The sequence below is a fragment of the Geotrypetes seraphini genome, chromosome 2 (genome assembly GCF_902459505.1).
Source record: "Geotrypetes seraphini chromosome 2, aGeoSer1.1, whole genome shotgun sequence".
Taxonomy (NCBI): Eukaryota; Metazoa; Chordata; class Amphibia; order Gymnophiona; family Dermophiidae; genus Geotrypetes; species Geotrypetes seraphini.
In genome coordinates this window covers 528,390,603-528,408,775 of record NC_047085.1, presented here as the reverse complement: position 1 = coordinate 528,408,775, position 18,173 = coordinate 528,390,603, and the positions used below count along the sequence as shown (strand labels likewise).

At 44.2% G+C, this 18,173-nt stretch overlaps 1 protein-coding gene across 1 annotated transcript in view; it reads left to right on the top strand.

Annotated features, from left to right (window-relative positions):
- IQCA1L (IQ motif containing with AAA domain 1 like) overlaps window positions 1–18,173 on the top strand; it is a 151,003-nt gene that overhangs the window by 108,437 nt on the left and 24,393 nt on the right. Inside the window, exons 12-15 of the mRNA XM_033932752.1 lie at window positions 7,230–7,273; window positions 8,417–8,499; window positions 12,587–12,694; window positions 16,730–16,929. Coding sequence (XP_033788643.1) covers window positions 7,230–7,273; window positions 8,417–8,499; window positions 12,587–12,694; window positions 16,730–16,929 — 435 coding nt within the window. The remainder of the gene's footprint in view (window positions 1–7,229; window positions 7,274–8,416; window positions 8,500–12,586; window positions 12,695–16,729; window positions 16,930–18,173) is intronic.

Genomic DNA, 18,173 nt, shown 5'->3' with positions numbered 1-18,173 from the left:
ACATCCCCGTTCTTTTCTTTCAGCATCTCCTACCTCCACCTCATACAGGGACCCTTCTACTAAAACAAACCAACATTAGCATGTGCCCAATGCCAAGTGACCCATAAGCATGAAATAGATCGCAGCATTTAGCACATGTTAAGCATTTGTAAAAGGGCCCCAGAGTGAACGTGGAAATAATCACACATGAGCTGATTGAGGTCACCCTTCCTTTCACAGAGCTGTTGTACGCCTACAAATCACTCTACTCCCTCTGTCCCTAGAGGTACCGGACTGTTTCTAGTAGGGATGGGCATGCCAAGCATTTTCATCTCATTTCCTGGCTCATGGGCGGCATGGTTCATTTTGTTATGGGAGCAGTGTCGTTAAGGGTGTGCATTATTTTCAAATAGTGCATAGTTTTCCCCAATATTGCAAGCATGGACAGAGTCCGAGATTGAGGGCTGGGCGGTGTGGGGTTCCTCTGCGTATCACGAGCAATGTCACCCCTGCAGCACTTCCCCATGTGCCTTTTTTTAGCATCACCCCTGCAGTAACTCATGGCATGTCGTGCTGGGGGGGGGTGTTAGAAGAACTGGACTCCTGTCTAATATCTAATAATAAATGCACATCTGCCCCATTTCACTCCTGGACCAAGTTTGTTTTATTGCATATGGAACTCTGGAGCTAATTTAGCATTCCTTTGCCCACTCAGTGTCAGCTCAGACTCAGGTATAACCTAGCTCTTGAATTTGTGTTGGAGAGTCTTGGAATACAATTAACTTTTGAGATCCTTCTGTTAGAGGACAGAGAAAAAGTAAATGCATCTCACTAAATCCTTGTTGTACTCTGTTCCCTCTTTCTCTCACCCTCCTCATCTCTTCCTCCTCCCTCCCTTTCCTACATTACTTCCTGTCCCTTCCTTTTTTTCATTTAATTTCTTACATGCACACGTTCAAGTGCAGTCATACATATATGCACACACAGAGACAAAGAGATTCACACCCATGTACAGATGTGCAGACACACATGAGCTTGCACACATATGTTAGATATATTTGATGCACTCATATGCTTGCATACACATATGCACCTGCATATAAACATACATGTATGTATCTACATGTACTTATAGACTCGTATGCATGTAAGCATTCACACACCCAGGTTTCCAATTCCTGTCTCTCTTCTTCTACAACTGGAGATTTACCGAAGGCTTGGAAGCATTCCTATGTCCTGCCAGTCTTGAAGTCTCCTAAACTCGATTCACTTGCTACCCAACTAAAATGATAGAACAAGTGGCGCTTGATCAGTTTTAGATTTTGCTGATAAAACTAATGTGTTGAATCCGCGCCAGGCCAGTTCACTTGTATTTTAAGTGAGGTTTATGACATTGACGTCTGATCCTATTGATCATGGGATGCTTTGAAGAAGATTACCGTCTACTGGAGTTACTTCTACAACCTGTGTGGTGTCAGTTTCCAGAAGCATGTCTAAGGAATATTGTCTTAAGCGTAATGTTCCTCAAGAATCTGCAAGATCACCCATTTTATTTGATGTTTAAGTTGATCCACTGAGATTAGACCTGACAAATATACAAAACTGCTTAAGAAAGGTGTCGGATTGGTTAAAAGAACATTTAGTCGGTTTCAATTTAAAGCCTTGACTTTAGTACATAAGGCTTCTTAAAATGTCAAGCTACAAGATTTAAGGCTCCTTTTATAAAAGTGCGCTAGTGGGGAGTCACATGATGTGTTGAGCCGAGCAAGACATGCTTTGCTCGAGCTCCGGGGCCCTGGGTCCCTCCGCACCTTGCCTGCCTTCAGCTCTCGCATCTGCACTCGGGTTTCTAGATCGTATGGTGCATGGAGAGGTTCTTGCAGCCTAGTAGCTCTACTATGAGCGGTAAGATGACCCGCACCGCCAAAGATCGGGAGGTGAGAGCCTCACGGGCTGACTCCAAGATGGTGGCGGTGGCTGATGTGGGTTATGTGCTTCCCTTATCGACGGCTCATATCGAAGCGTTGTCTGCCTCAGTGGTGCAGGCTTTGGCCGCTCGTTTTGACCAGCTTTCCAACCAACTTACCTCGCTTGAATCTCTCCTAACCGACACCACCCGACGTACCGGCGAGCTGGAGACCCGAGTAACGCACGTGGAGGACGCCCATTCCGCCTCTGCGGAGGACCTTACATCTCTTAAAGAACAGCTTCGGCGCCAGGCGGACAAAATCGAGGACTTGAAGAACTGATCGAGACGCGATAATCTGCGTCTGATCGGTCTGCCGGAGGCGGTTTCAGACTCTCGCCTGCTCACCACATTGGAGTCCTGGCTTCAGGCAGAGTTGCCGCTCCCTGCCGGTATGGGGCCCCTAAGGCTGGAGTGAGCTCACCGCCTTGGAAGGCGGGCTGAGGACCATACCCGCGCTCGGGTTACTATTTTCAAGGTGCTCAACTCGTCGCATAAGGCCAAACTTATGCCACACTATTGGAAGAAGTGCAACACCTTTACTTACAAAGGGGCTCCAGTCCATTTCTTCCAGGACTATTCCCTTGCTTTACAGGAGTGACGGCATTGGTTTTCCAGAGTTTGCTCTGCCTTGATTGAGCGCAAACAGCGTTTCCAACTCTCTTATCCTGCACTATTGAGGATTTGGACAGCTACCGGGTGGAAGAGTTACACCTCGGCGGAGGACCGCACAGGCATACCTGGATGCCCTTCCGGGGGAGACTGGACCTTCATCGGCCCCATGAGGTTCCGGGCATCATTGCTGCAGTTCCCCTCTCGTTGTTGTCATTCCACTACAGATTGTTGTTGACCGTTCTTTTTTTTTTGGGGGGGGGTCCTCTTTTGGATCCTGACAGTGCTTTGGTCTTCGGCTTCCTTGCAGGAGTTTTTTCCTCCTTTGGTGTCTGGGGCTCCTCACATGGATGATCCTATTTTGTTTTGGGAGGCAGCTAAGACAGTGATTTGGGGACATATTATTTCTTTTCTGAGTGCTCGCAACAAGCGTATTCACAGAGGAATCATTAATTTAGAACGGGCCTTAAGAGTAGCTAAACGGTCATTTCATTCGAATCCATCGAGGGAGGCTTGAGAATGCTATTGGTCTACCCAAGAGGCTTTAAATTTGTTACTTCATTCTTGTTCCCAAAAATGGATGGCTTTCCATAAACACCGTTTTCAACGTTTTGGTAACAAACCTGGGCGCCTTATGGCCCGATTGGTTAAAGCCGAGACTAGTAGGAAACCGATCTTGTCTCTTCGGACCCCGGGTGGTGGGGTGGTGACCAATACGTCTGATATCTCCGCAGTTCTTTTTGACTTTTTTAGCCGGTTATATGATGCTCCCGATGATGTCTCTCCGGACTTATTGACAGATTATCTTCAGTCTTCTGGAATTCCTCACCTGCCGGAGGACGTAGTGTCTTCTCTTAATAGCCCGTTTCGGGCGGCTGAATTAGAAGTTGCAATCAAAGCTCTCCACTCTGATAGGGGCCCGGGTCCAGATGGCTTTTCGGGAGACTTTTACTGTCTTCTTTCTTCCCATCTCTGTGGTCCTTTACTGGCTTACTTTAACGCTGCTATTGCTCAGGGCTCTTTTCCACGTTATGCTAATGAGGCCATTATCTCTGTATTGTTGAAGCCTGGTAAGGAGGCTGACTCACCAGGATCCTATCGTCCCATCTCCTTGATTAACGTGGATCTAAAGCTTTTTGCCCATATGTTGGCTGATCGTCTTGCTCCACATCTCCCTAAGATTATTCATGAGAATCAAGTCGGATTTGTCCGGGGACGTCAATCAGTTTGTAATGTCTGTAAGGTTCTCTTTGCACTTGCCCATTGTCATTCTCACCAGATTCAAGCTTTGTTTGTCAGTTTAGATGCTTCTAAGGCATTTGATAGTGTCCATTGATCTTTCTTGTTTCGTATCCTAGAACATGTTGGGCTGGGCGTTTTTTATCTTGATGCAATACGCTCTCTCTATTCTAACCCGAGGGCTTCGCTTCTAGTCAACGGGACCCGCAAGGACTCTTTCCCCATCCTTCGTGGTACCCGGCAGGGCTGCCCCCTTTCCCCCTTGCTGTTTCTTCTTTCTTTGGAATCTTTGCTGTGTACTCTTCGGGGGTTTGCGGAGGTGCAGGGCCTTCAAGTTGCCGGGATTGAGTTAAAGACTTTAGCATTTGCGAATGACATGTTTTTGATTCTTACTAGGCCTGAAGATTCTTTACCGACGGCATTGGACCTCATTTCTGAATTTGGCTTTTATTCTGCTCTGTCTCTCAATCTGGATAAGTCCTTGGCCTTGCCTTTTCCACCTGAGTTACGTGCCACATGGAGGGGTGTCTTTCCTCTTCGTTGGACTGACTCTACTTTGAAATATTTGGGGGTCTTTATTCCTCAGGACTTATCTAGTCTATATCGCTTGAATGTGGAACCGTTGTTCCAGGCCCTTCAGAATAAACTACAGTTATGGGGAACTCTTCCCTTTTCGCTTTTAGGTCGGGTGCATCTTTATAACATGCTCATTGTCCCCTGTTGGCTATACGTCTTTCAGGTCCTTCCTCTTTATTTTACTTCTCGAGATGAGCGACGCCTGGAACTCTTGGTTCAGAGATTTCTTTGGACTGGGAAGCGGCCTTGCCTGCCTTATAAATGGGCAGCAACTCCGTGGTACAGGGGTGGATTGGGTTTATTGAACCTTCGATATTTGACTATTGGATGTGGCATGCGCCACATTAATGATATTTTCAGGGGTACTTCAGCATTCACCAACACTTCTTTGGAACTCTCCTGTTTTCAATCTACTCACTTTAGTGCATATCTTCATTCTCTTCCTTCTCTGGTGCCTGAGTCTCTCTCTGTGAAGGTGCTCCACCGTCCCTTGTGGAAGGTTTGGTGCTGGGTCTGTAAATACCACGCTCTTTCTGCTTCTGTAACTCCCTTTCTGCCTGTCCGCTTTAATAGCTGTTTCCTATCTGGGATAGATGGGCCAAGTTTTGCTCGGTGGGAAACAAGGAGTATTCACTATGTATTTCACTTGGTTGATGATGATGGCAAAATTAAGCCTTTTGCACAGTTTCGAGACGAATTTGATCTCCCACCCACTGATTATTTTGCTTATATGCAAATTCAACATTATATTTCTGCTTTACCCTCTAGTTCTTTGCAAGTCTCCTGCCAAGAACTGCTGTCTACGGCTTTCACCATTGGTTCCCAACTTCCTGTCTCCCTTAAATTCCATCATCACCATTTGAAGGATGAGTCCCCCTTGTTTGACCATTCTAAATTACGGGATGCTTGGGCTCGTGACCTTGCAGTGGAATTGCCGGATGATGTGCTTTTGCAGGCTGTCCGTAGGTTGCCTGCCTTTCGAAAATATACCACCTTTTGGGAACAACATTATAAGTTGGTTTTCCGTTTGTACATCTCTCCGAAGAGGGCTTATTTATCCCGCCTTCGTGAAACCGCTGCCTGTCTCTGATGCCAGGCTCCAGAAGCGGGCTTGGGACACATGTTTTGGACTTGTCCTAATGTTCAAGCTTTTTGGAATGCTGTTTTTGTTTTTGTGGAGCACATTTGGAACCTTACCATTCGCTGCTCCCCTTTGTTATTATTTGGAGTTGTTCCCCACTATTTCCCTCGTATAAGGGGGACTGCTCCTTTCCTTAAGTGGACTGTCCTTGTGGCCTTGAAATGTATTTTGCTGCACTCGCTTGAGGATGCTGCTCCGGATTACTCTCTTTGGCGATGTTGGATGATTACTCTCTTGAAGTGGGAAAGGAGGGATGTGCCGGACCTTTCCTTTCTCCCAGGCCGCATCTTTCAACGCACTTGGGAACCATTTTGGACAACTATGACTCCGATGGCTCGAAGCCGCTTGCTTAACTGTTGAATCCTTGTTTTCTATCCCATTTTGTTGCCTGAAGTCATTATGCCATTGTATAGATCCATGGTGAGGCCCCACTTGGAATACTGTGTGCAATTCTGGAGGCCGCATTACCGTAAGGATGTGCTGAGACTGGAGTCGGTCCAGAGAATGGCCACCTGGATGGTCTCGGGACTCAAGGATCTCCCGTACGAGGAACGGCTGGATAAGTTACAGCTCTACTCACTCGAGGAACGCAGAGAGAGGGGTGACATGATCGAGACATTCAAGTATCTCACGGGCCGCATCGAGGTGGAAGAAGATATCTTCTTTTTCAAGGGTCCCGCGGCAACAAGGGGGCATCCATGGAAAATCAGGGGCGGGAAACTGCACGGGGACACCAGGAAATTCTTTTTCACTGAAAGGGTGGTTGATCGCTGGAATAGTCTTCCACTTCAGGTTATTGAGGCCAGCAGCGTGCCTAATTTTAAGGCCAAATGGGATAGACACGTGGGATCTATTCACAGAGAAAGGTAGGGGAGGGTCATTGGGGTGGGCAGACTAGATGGGCCGTGGCCCTTATCTGCCGTCTATTTCTATGTTTCTATGTTTGGTATGCCTGTTCCTTTTATGTTTTTTACATGGTCATGCTGTATTTGGAAGGAGGACCCGGGGGGGGTATTTTGGGAGGGCTTGTTTTGGGGTGGGGGGTTTGATCGGGGGGCAGTGACCTGTGGGGGGTGGGTTCTGTTATCTAAAATGTTGAGCTTGTCTGTAATTCGTTTTGCATACTGTTTGGTGTTTTTGCTGAGCTCAATAAAACATATTTGAACATAAAAGTGCGCTAGCGTTTTTAGTGCACGCACTGGATTAGCGCTACCTGAAAAATTAGTGGCTAGCGTGGGCTATTCCGCGCGTTAAGGCCCTAAAGCACCTTTGTAAAAGGAGCCCTTGGTGATTCTGTATATTCCAACACATATATTGCAATCTTTACAAGAGTCAACTTGCTCTAAGGCATTTCCTCGGTTGACACCATGTAGATGGAACTAATTACCCAAAGAGAATGTTTAAAAATTTAAAAGGTTGTTTAAAACCTTTTAATTTAGATTTGGAAGTAGACTATAGGGGTGTATTAGTCTCTCTGCAAGATATTTTAAGGGTAATTTTTTGTCTGTTGTGCTTCTTTTAGTGAATAATTGGTGAAAGTCTTTTCAAATATCTTATGCCATGCTTTCCTTTTTAATATTTGTTTTAATTTAAACCATTGAGTTCTGTAAAAGGTAATGCAATATATCAAATTTAGTAAAACATAAAACAGACACATACACATGTTTTCAATGTAAATGTTTTGGTTCTAATAATTTCTCTGTTTTCTAATCACAGAAAGGTAAAAAAGGAAAGAAGGAAAAAGATTTGACACCCAACAGGTAAAATTTGTTTCTCCTTTGGCATTTCTGGGGTCAATTAAAACAAAGTCATACATTCACAGATGGTCGGTAAACAAGTATGATGAAGGAAACTGATAGAGCTAAAAGAAAATCCTTCAGAAATGAAAGAAGGATCCAAAATAACAGGAAACAGTACAAGCAATGGCAAGTCAAATGCAAAACTCTGATAAGGAAGACAAAGAAAGACCTTGTGTTGGAGGCAAAAACATATAGGAAAACCATTTTTAGGCATATTAGATGCAAGAAACTGGTAAAAGAATCATTTGGACCGCTAGATGACCAAGGGGTAAAAGGGGCACGCAGGGAAGGCAAGGCCATAACAGATAGATAAAATGAATTCTTTTCTTTGGTTTTCACTGAGGAAGATGTGGGGGAGATACCAGTACCAGAAATGGTATTCAATTCTGATGAATCAGAGAAACTGAAACAAACCTCTAAGACACTGGAAGATGTAATGGGGCAATTTGACAAATTGAACAGTAGCAAATCACCTGGACCAGATGGTATACATCTCAGAGTACTGATACAACTGAAAAATAAACCTGCAGATCTATTGTTACTAATGTCCTATTATGGATTAAGAACTGGTTGAAAGACAGAAAACAGAGAGTAGGTTTAAATGGTCAATATTCTCAATGGAGAAGAATAAACAGTGGGATTCTCCAGGGGTTTGTGCTGTGACTGCTGCTTTTTAACATATTTATCAATAATCTAGAGATGGGACTAACTAGTGACACAAAGTTGTTAATCCTTGCATAAACTGTTACCCTTATAAAGTGTGACTGATCCTTTCCCACTGCCAGATATTGACCTCCTCCATTCTCTACCATCTCATCCCTGCATCTACTGACACTTTTACATTACATTACATTACATTACTGGCTTATATTCCGCCTGTACCTTGCAGTTCTAAGCGGAGTGACTCAAGCTTGTCTCTACAGCTGCTGCTTTCCTCACTGGTTGACACAGCCTTCTTCGTTGACTCAAGCTTATCTTTACGGTTATCTCCACTTTCCTGAAGACTCATTACTGTGTTTCTTGCTGTATTTTGGAGAGATTTGTCTGCCCTTGAGTGAACATTTTCTCCTTTCAGTCTCTTGGTTTTATGGCCTCTAATTCCAGGACTTTGGAGTCTCTCATTGAGGAACTCGTGATGCAGGGACTCATGAAACAAGCCACGGATGTCAGCATAAGTGATTACAAAGGTATGAGATGTAGAGACAATACAATACAAATTTATTTATATACTGCAAGTACCTCGAAAAGTTCGTAAGAGAAAACCAATATAATATAGAATTAACACGGCAGGCTCACAATCTATCTAATGCACCTGGGGGGATGAAGTGACTTGCCCAGGGTCACAAGGAGCAGCATGGGTTTGAACCCACAACCTCAGAGTGCTGAGGCTGTAGCTTTAACCACTGCTCCACACTCTCTCCCCTAGTGAGGTATTTAGGGTTGTAACTGCTGCTCCATGCAATTCCCCCCACCAACTGGCACCCATGCTTACTGAGACAGCTGCGTTAATTAGTACTCCTGGGAATTGAGACGCTTGTATCTGGGTTTGTCCACTTGCCCTGTCTGTTGTGTCTCTGATGTTCCTGAGGGGAGGGGCCGAGTGCCACAGCGATATGTTTGAAAGTCCTTCAGTGATATTTGACGAGGACCTCAGAGCAGGTTACAGCAAACAGGTGACCCTAGTTTTGGAAACGATATTCAGAGGAAATGCATTGGTTCCTTTACGGGTGTATTCCGTAGAGGAGTCCAGGCTTCAAGGCGTTAGAGCAGTCCTTGGGACGTACCCAGACAGTCAAGGTTCCAGAATATCTACAATAAATATGCAGGGAAGACATTTGCTTGCACTGCTTCTAATGTATGTGTAACCCTGGCTTCCTGCCTCGTGCTCCCCACTCGGGCTCTGGCCATCTGCAACCAGAGTTCACCAAAAGATATTTCTCACTTGCAGACACTCAGGCTCACAATTCTTACTGAGATTGGGCTTAGGCTAGGGCCAGAGAAAACATGGTCCCGAGCTTCACTGACCCCACTGGGATCTTTCACTCTTCCCAAAATGAAGAATAGCTCAGTCCAAGGTTTACTTTTTTACCCAAATTATTGTATGTTTGAACGATATGTTACTTAAATTTTTTATCTATTTGTACATCGCCTAGAATTTTGAATAGGCGATAAATCAAACTATTTAATAAACTTGGAAACTTGGAAAAAACAACTGGAGCTCTTTCTTCAATTCGATGTCAGTATAACGGCAAACTAGTAACACTTCTTCAGATGTATTGGCAGAAAGATTTCCTTTAACAACTCATTCCACTCTCCTCTTCTTGCACTCCAACATGACTAACTATTCCTTCTCTGTCCTCCAGGAACAAGAAAGGGGGTCTCCCTCAAGTTACAAGACCTTGGCAGGAAAATAGGATAACCATTCTGTTAATTTTATCCTCTGTTCTTCAATCTACTCAATCTGAGTTTCCTCTGTCCTCTCTATACATCACTTAGGAGTCTCCCTCAGTACACTGGCTTTGTTGGGAGAAATGGGATCAAGCAAAGCTTTAACTGGTCCTCTCAGTCAACATCAGTTTCTTATTCTCTGTCCTCTCCTCAGGGACCAAAGGAGTCTCCCTTAGTGCTAGGGCTTTGGTGGGAGAAATAGGATGACCAAAAACCTGGAAGTTCCTCTGAACTTCCCTTTTATAATCTCCCCTCTCCCCTCCCACAGGGGAAATGAGACCTCCTACTTCTAACACTAAGCGACTACCTGGAAAATCCCACACTGCTGCTGTGACAGCAGAGGCATTTTCTGGGGGGAGGGAGGTTACATATGCAAATCTATCTCATACATATTCTTTGTGGATATCCTGAAAACCTGACTGGCTGGGTGCATCCCAAGGACTCTTAATACTGCTGCAAACTAATTTGGGAACAGGAAACCTGGTGGCCTTGTGCCCCCCTCTGCTCCAAGAGGAACACGCTGGAGATCTCTGGTAGCACGCAGCAGTTCACACAAGCTGTTTGCACTGACTCCAGAGCCTGTCTTCTGATACAATTTCCTGTTTCTGTCACAGGATAGGTTCTGGGGCCGACACAAGCAGCCTGTGCGAATGCCTGCCACCTGTGAGGACTTGAGAGAATGAGATGCTGGTTCATCAGCAGGGGAGGGGGAAGAGAGATGTCCGAGGTCTTCATCTTGGAGATCACCGTCAGCCAGCCTTTCCTCATGTTTCATGTCCTTCATGTTGGTCACCCTTCTCTGTACCTTTTCAAGTTCCTTTGCTGCTTGGGTGGACTGAGCCCAAAGTGGGTGGCCTTAGCTTACCCATGGTTCCAGCAATTAAAGTTAGGGGCTACTGTGATCCTTGTGGAAAACTAACAGTGCCCCCCCCCCCCCCCACCCCTGTGCAGTTCTTCACCACTTCCTTTGAGGATTGAGCCCTCAGAGAAAAAATGTCAATTTGGTCTTGTTGCCCTTTGTCAAGAAGTAGGCAGAGTGGAAGGGGAGTAGTGTGGGATAACGGTTGGGAGCGGGTAGATGGGTGGGGGGAAGCACATGGATAATGGTGGAGGAATCACTTCTGGGCAGACTTGATGGCTCCATCTGATCTTTCTCCTGGTGCCATTCACCTGTTTTACTCTGAATATACAAGACATATGACTAGAGGTGGAAGGGGGAGGGGAGAGATGGGTTACCAGGTGTCCGGACGGCTTTTCAAAACCCAGCACTTTGTCCAGATTTTGAAAAGTTTTGAGCTTTGGACCGCATCTGGAGGGCATCTGTGTGACATTATTGTGTCACACCCACGCATTCTCAGTGGCCCTCAAATACAGCTCTGAGCTTGAAGAGAAGAGGTTTGGGGGGCAGAGCTGGGGCGAAATGGAGCATGACTTGGGCAAAAGAGGGTGGGGCGGGGCTGGGTAGAACTGGGCGGGATTGGGGGTGGGGCCTCATACTTGAAAAAGTGTGAAAAGAGGTGATTGAGAAAGACACAAGCTTTGTGAGAGGAGAGATGGAAGTGGGGCTAGAAGGGAGAAACATGGGGGTGGTAGAGGAGTGATAGCTGAGGGAGAAAGGAGGTTGGGGTAAAAAAGGATGGGAGAAAGGAGGTTGATGGGTAAAAAAGGATGGAAGAGAAAGTTGGATGGGGAAGTGCAGGTGTTGAAGGTAGATAACATCACTTTTCAATCAAGATCTTAGGAGTTATACTGGATCAAACATTGTACCATGACCAGATCAGTTCAGTTGTTAAAAACTGTTTTTATAAGCTAAGAATGATTAGATCTCTGACCAAAACACTTGACTCACCAGCCTTAAATATTCCGATTCATTCATTGGTTATCAGTAAACTTGACTATTGGAACTCTCTTTACATAAATCTGTCACAAAAAGAAATAAGGCGCCTACAAATAATACAAAGCACAGCAATTAAAATCATTATGAATTTGAAAAAATTTGATCACGTCACCCCCCCTTCTGAAACACGCACATTGGCTACCAGTATGACACAGAATTACATTTAAACTGGTACTATTAACGTTCAAAATTTCCCAAACGAAGCAACTACTACTTCTTAGACAAATTCCTCACTCCCTATACACCATCAAGATCCCTTTTGACTGTCCCCTCTCTAAAAATAATTAGTACAAGAAGAGCAGAAATCTTCTCAGTAGCTGCTCCGCAAACTTGGAATAATCTGCCATCTTTTATCAGAACAGAAACGTGGTTCGATAAGTTTAAGGGCTCTCTTAAAAGTTTCTTGTTTAATGATGCGTTTGAGAGCTAAAGTTAGCTCCAAATATACGGCTCCTCCCCAGATTTAATTAACTCCTCCCCAGTGACAACTCAGCCTTTTCAGGCTAATATTTCACCCCTCCTTTTGTTTTTACCTTATCTGGTTCCTGTAGTTCTACCCTTCTTTCCTTCTGTTCCTGTCAGTGGTCATCTTGTCTTTCTTCTGTATGACTTATGTATTTTAACCCTGATTTTAATTGTAAATTGCTTAGAAACCTGTTTAAGCGTTTAATTAAATTTTAAATAAAACTTGGATATGGAAGATAGGGTCTGCTGGATACAAGAGACGTGTGTGTGTGGGGGGGGGGTAGATAGTTGTTTAGATAGATGGGAGAGATATGGAATAAAGATGAGTGGGGAAGACATTGACATGGTGGGGGAGAGAGGGTCGTAAGTTGAAGGGGAGATGAATGGGAATGGCACAGAAAAGATGGGACGATAGACCTGGAGAAGTTGGTTTTCGATGTGGCTTCACTGCTTTGTTTTTTCAGGTGATTACAGCTACCTGGGGAGTACACTGCGGATGGCGAATATGGAGCCCATGCCCTCTGTGATAGACCTTCGGCAGAATATCACACTGACCGCCATTCTACCCCTGGGTATGTTAGAGTCCACCAATATGTCTGAATCCCTCCATTGCATAGAAGAGCGTAAGAACTTCCAGACCGGTCAGAGCGATGACTCATTCAGCTATTAATTGTTCATACACCCGACTTCCAGAAACTTGTCCAAAAAGTTAGATCTCAGCTGCTTTGGTTTTAGATTTAATTGTATATTAGATGACAGAAATGTTTTCTGATTTGGTTTAAATGTACTACAAAGTGACTTCATAGCGTGTCCCCTAGTTTTTGTAGTTTATGAGAGACTAAACAATCGATTTGAATTTACCTCTTCCACTCCACTCAAGAGTTTATTTATTTTACTTTGTACTTATTTATTTATTAAGGGTGGAAGTTATCAAAGTCAGCTATCATTAAAACATGTTACATTACTGTTAACCCCAGTTGTTAGCATAGAATGTGACCTTTGCTAAAATATCACCAGTTTTCGATTAGAACCTGAAAGGGTTTCACTGCTCTTGCATTAACATAAGAACATATGAATAACCTTATTGGGTCCATCAAGCCCAGTAGCCTGTTCTCACGGTGGCCAATCCAGGTCACTAGTACCTGGCCAAAACCCAAGGTGTAGCAATATTATATGCTAGCAATCCAGGGCAAGCAGTGGCTTCCCCCATGTCTTTCTCAATAACAAACTATGGACTTTTCCTCCAGGAACTTGTCCAAAACTTTCTTAAAACCAGCTACACTATCCGCTCTTACCTCAATCTCTGGCAACGTGTTCCAGAGCTTAACTATTCTCTGAGTGAAAAAAATTTCCTCCTATTGGTTTTAAAAGTATTTCCCTGTAACTTTGAGTGTCCCCTAGTCTTTGTAATTTATGACGGAGTGAAAAATCGATCCACTTGTACCCGTTCTACTCCACTCAGGATTTTGTAGACTTCAATCATATCTCCCCTCAGCCGTCTCTTTTCCAAGCTGAAGAGCCCTAACCATTTTAGTCTTTCCTCACACGAGAGGAGTTCCATCCCTTTTACCATCTTGGTCGCTCTTCTTTGAACTATTTCTAGTGCCACTATATCTTTATTGAGATAAGGAGACCAGAACTGAATGCAGTTAACAATAGATAAAAAAAATCAATAGGCAATAATTAAAATCAATAAAATAAACACAACAGGGAAATGTACACTTATCTTTAATGCCAGGTTCCGACGTGGCCCGTTTCGATCCTGCGTCAGGGAACTAAAAATCCTTCACCGAGAGAGAAGGTTTTACCAGCTACAGCCATAAATGAAATGAATCTAAATTGTTGAGACATCTCTCACCCTGGGAGTAACATTTTGAATTCAGATTTTTGGTTCCCTGACGCAGGATCGAAACGGGCCACGTCGGAACCTGGCATTAACGATAAGTGTGCCTTCTGAATAATTTTTGAGCAACTTGTTAACCAACACATGAGAGAGTGATAATCTGCTGGTGGACAGCAGTATAAAGACTTTTTAAATATCAACTAAATATATTGAACATAGGATGATTGGGTGGTGAGGTGATAGTTTTGGGGTTCGCCCCTTGTTTTCACCTCCATGTCTCTGAGCACTGATTTCTTTATATGTTGATATGGTTTTCAAGAAATGTTGAATATATGTGAGTGAATTTATACTCCTTGGGTTTTAGCCAGGTACTAGGGACCTGGATTGTCCACTGTGAGAATGGTTTACTGGGCTTGACCATTGGTCTGACTCAGTAAGGCTATTCTTAGGTTCTTATGTATCTCCTAGTGTGCAGATCCTAACTACAGGATCATTTCCTGCATCACCAAGGTGATGTTTTCCTTTTAGGAGACCTTGTTCCTCCAAGGCAGCACAGGGGCTGCCAGAGTGGAGGTGGGACTTCTCTACAACATCCCTGTAGGTCTCCTCTATGTACCTCTCTGTCTTCCTGAGCTCCTCCAAGTCTGCAACTCTAGTCTCAAGGGAACGGACTCATTTTCTGAGAACCAGGAGATCTCTGCAAGCACATACATATAATTTCTCACCAAACTGGGAGATAATCATATATGTGACACTCAGTGCAAAAGACTGGATAACTCCTATCTTGCTGCTGGACTACTATCTGCATCTTAGTATTATTGAGCTGCTTAATTAAATCCTATTAATGTACTGGGGATGTTTCTGATATTATTGATTGGTACATGTCAGCTTTGGGAAATTGTATGTCAGTTTCCACTACTGTGCTAGGCTTACTTTTGGCAGGTGTTTTTTTTTATACCATAATTCTGAAGGGATGTCTTCCCCTTCCCTCTGCTCCCCACCACCTTGGACCCATCTCAGTCCTAGCTATATCACTGAGGGATGTGTTCATTTTGATGGCAGAACTAAAGTGTTCCTTTATTGTTGTGCTCTTGCATGATGAATGGATGCAGCTCTGGTATTAGAGGTGCGGATAGCTTTTGTCAGTAGGCAGGATAAGTCTGTTCCTGTACTGACTCGCTCTAGCATAGCGAATGGATGAGGTTCTTGGATCAGATGTAGGGATGCTTCATTCAGTGGGCAGGATTATTATTATTATTATTAGGTTCTTATATCCCGCCATACCCAAAGAGTTCTAGGCGGTTTACATTCGTTACATTAGGATCCGGTCTGAACCCGGATTTACAAAAATTTTATCGGAATTGCAGGTAGCGCGGAAGGAGGCACAGGTTTGTCGTAGTTGGGTTAGAGGATAAAATGGAGGGAGTGGGAAACCAGAAGAGGGGGGGGGGAGAGGGAGGTGGGGGTGGGGGGGGGTTGGAGTGTATGCGGGGAGTAAGGACTAAGGGTCTTGTTCGCGGAAGAGGTGTGTTTTGAGAAGTTTTCTGAAGTCTAGGTAGGTCGGGGCCTCTAGCATCATTTGGGCTAGCCAAGGGTTCAGCTTGGCCGCCTGGAAGGCGAAGGTTTTGTCGATGAATCTTTTGAGCTGGCATGATTTTATGGAGGGGAAGGTAAACAACTGGATTCTGCGGGATTTCTTGTTGGTGCAATACATATTGAAATGTGGGGAGAGGTATTTTGGTGAGAGACCAAATACTGTCTTGTAACAGATGCAGGCGAACTTGAAGAGGACTCGGGATTCGAAGGGTAGCCAGTGCAGTTGGTGGTAGAAGGGGGTGATGTGTTCCCATTTGTTCAGGCCGAAAATGAGGCGGACAGCTGTGTTTTGAATCAGTTTTAGTCTTCTGGTGATTTTCTTTGTGGAGCTTAGGTAAATGATATTGCAATAATCCAGTATGCTGAGGATAGAGGATTGAACTAATAGTCGAAATGCAGTGTCATCGAAGTATTTCTTTATGGTACGGAGTTTCCAGAGTGCTGAAAGGCCTTTCTTGACAATGAGGTCGGTGTGATTTTCTAGGGATAGATGTTTGTCAAGCGTGACTCCTAGTATTTTTAATGTTTGTTCGAGTGGGAAAACCAATCCTTTCACCTGGATTGTGGTGTCTTTGATTTTGTTTTTGGGGGTGGCTAGAAAGAATTTTGTTTTGTCTGGGTTGAGCTTTAGTTTGAAGGAGAGCATCCAGAGTTCTATCTGGCTGAGTATGTTAGTTATGTAGTTGAGAAGATCCTGGGATAGACTGGTTAGAGGGATGACAATTGTGATGTCATCTGCATAGATGAAGAATTTGAGCTTAAGTTTGTGAAGGAGGTTACTGAGGGAGGCGAGGTAGATATTGAACAGGGTGGGGGATAAGGGGGAGCCTTGTGGTACACCGCAGGAGTTCACCCAGCTGTAGGAGAAGTTGTCATTTTTGTGTACCCTGTAGGATCTGTTTCGTAGGAACCCTTGGAACCAGCTGAGTACCCGGTCTGAGATTCCAATGTGGGCCAGGCATTCCAGGAGAATAGTGTGGTCAACTAGGTCAAACTAGGTCAAACGTGTTCCTATAGTGTCTTACTCATGATGATCAATGGTAGAGCTCTTGAATTGGAGGTAGGGATGGGCTGAAAGAGAAAAAAAACCCTGCAATGTCTCACTCTTGCATGGTGATTAGATGTGCTCTTGCTTTTACTGAAGGCACTTGTCTTTTATTTTTTCTAGGTTCTGTAATTGTTCATGAGAAGGCTCCTTTGGTGAAATCTATATTGCTGGCAGGTCCTGCTGGGATTGGAAAAAGGATGCTTGTTCATGCCATCTGCACGGAGTCAGGCTCCAACTTCTTCGATTTATCCCCAGAGAACACTGTTGGGAAATACCCTGGGAAGAGTGGCCTCCAAATGTTGATGCACATGGTCTTCAAGGTAGTCTTCAAGATGAACTGAATGCACACTTTACTCACCTCCATCCGTTAAGCAGATTATAGATATTTTAAATAGACATTGCTTCTTAAAATTCAAGGCTAGAGCATGTGTCAGTATCAGGGAGTCTGAAAGGGGAAATGTCCCTTCTCAAGACCATCACAGGCTGCACAGTAGAAAGAAGGCAGATAAAGACCATATGGCTTTCCCATGCCATCTACTATCCCTGAATTCAGATACTCTTTTGTCTCCATCACCTCCACCGGGGGGTCCCTTGAAGCCACCACCCTTTCCATGAAAAAGTATTTTCTGAGGTTACTTTTGAGTCTGTCCCCTTTCACCGTCATCATATGCTCCCTAATTCCAGAGTTTCCTTTCAATTGAAAGAGGCTCACTTCATGCGCATATATACCACATAAATATTTAAACATTTCTATCATATCTCCCCTCGCCTGCCTTTCTTCCAAAGTATACATATTGAGATCTTTAAGTCTGTTCCCGTAGACCATCAACCATTTTCATAGCCTTCCTCTGGACTGAATCCATCTTGTTTATATCTTTTGGAAGGTACAGTCTCCCCCTATCCACCAAAAGCAGCATATTGGACAAATGTCCACAACACAAATGAACTCATTTGTTGGCTTACTTCATTGATGAACAACCTACTACAAGAAGGCCAGCTGCTTACTCAAATGGGTCACATTGCTCTCACACTCCTCTATCCACAACCACTAATTTAATAATAATAATAATAACAGCTTATATACCGCAATAATTTCAGACCCATTGCTGGACTACCACTGCTTTCCAAGCTCATTAAGAAAACTGGTCTGTGCATAAACTCTCAGCTTACTTAGACTAATCCTCCTGCCTACACTCCTCGCAGTATGGGTTCAGACCCCAACACAGCATAGAATTGCTACTGCTCACATTAATCTTTTGCAAAATCAAACAGATGCTCAGTAAGGGGCAACAATTAATCCTCCTACAGTTTGACATATCCATTGCATGTGACTTTGTCAATCACAAGCTCCTACTGAGTAAACTAACAACTAGGTCTGACTGGAACCATCCTCAACTGGTTCAAAGAGTTCTTAACAAATAGAGAATACAGTGTATGGAAAGATGACAAATTTTCCCACAGCTCAAATGTCCCCCACTCACCAGTACCCTTCAACATATTGATAAGCACCCTGGATAACCTCCCCCTTCCCCGATGTTGAATGTCTGCTATCATATGTGGACAA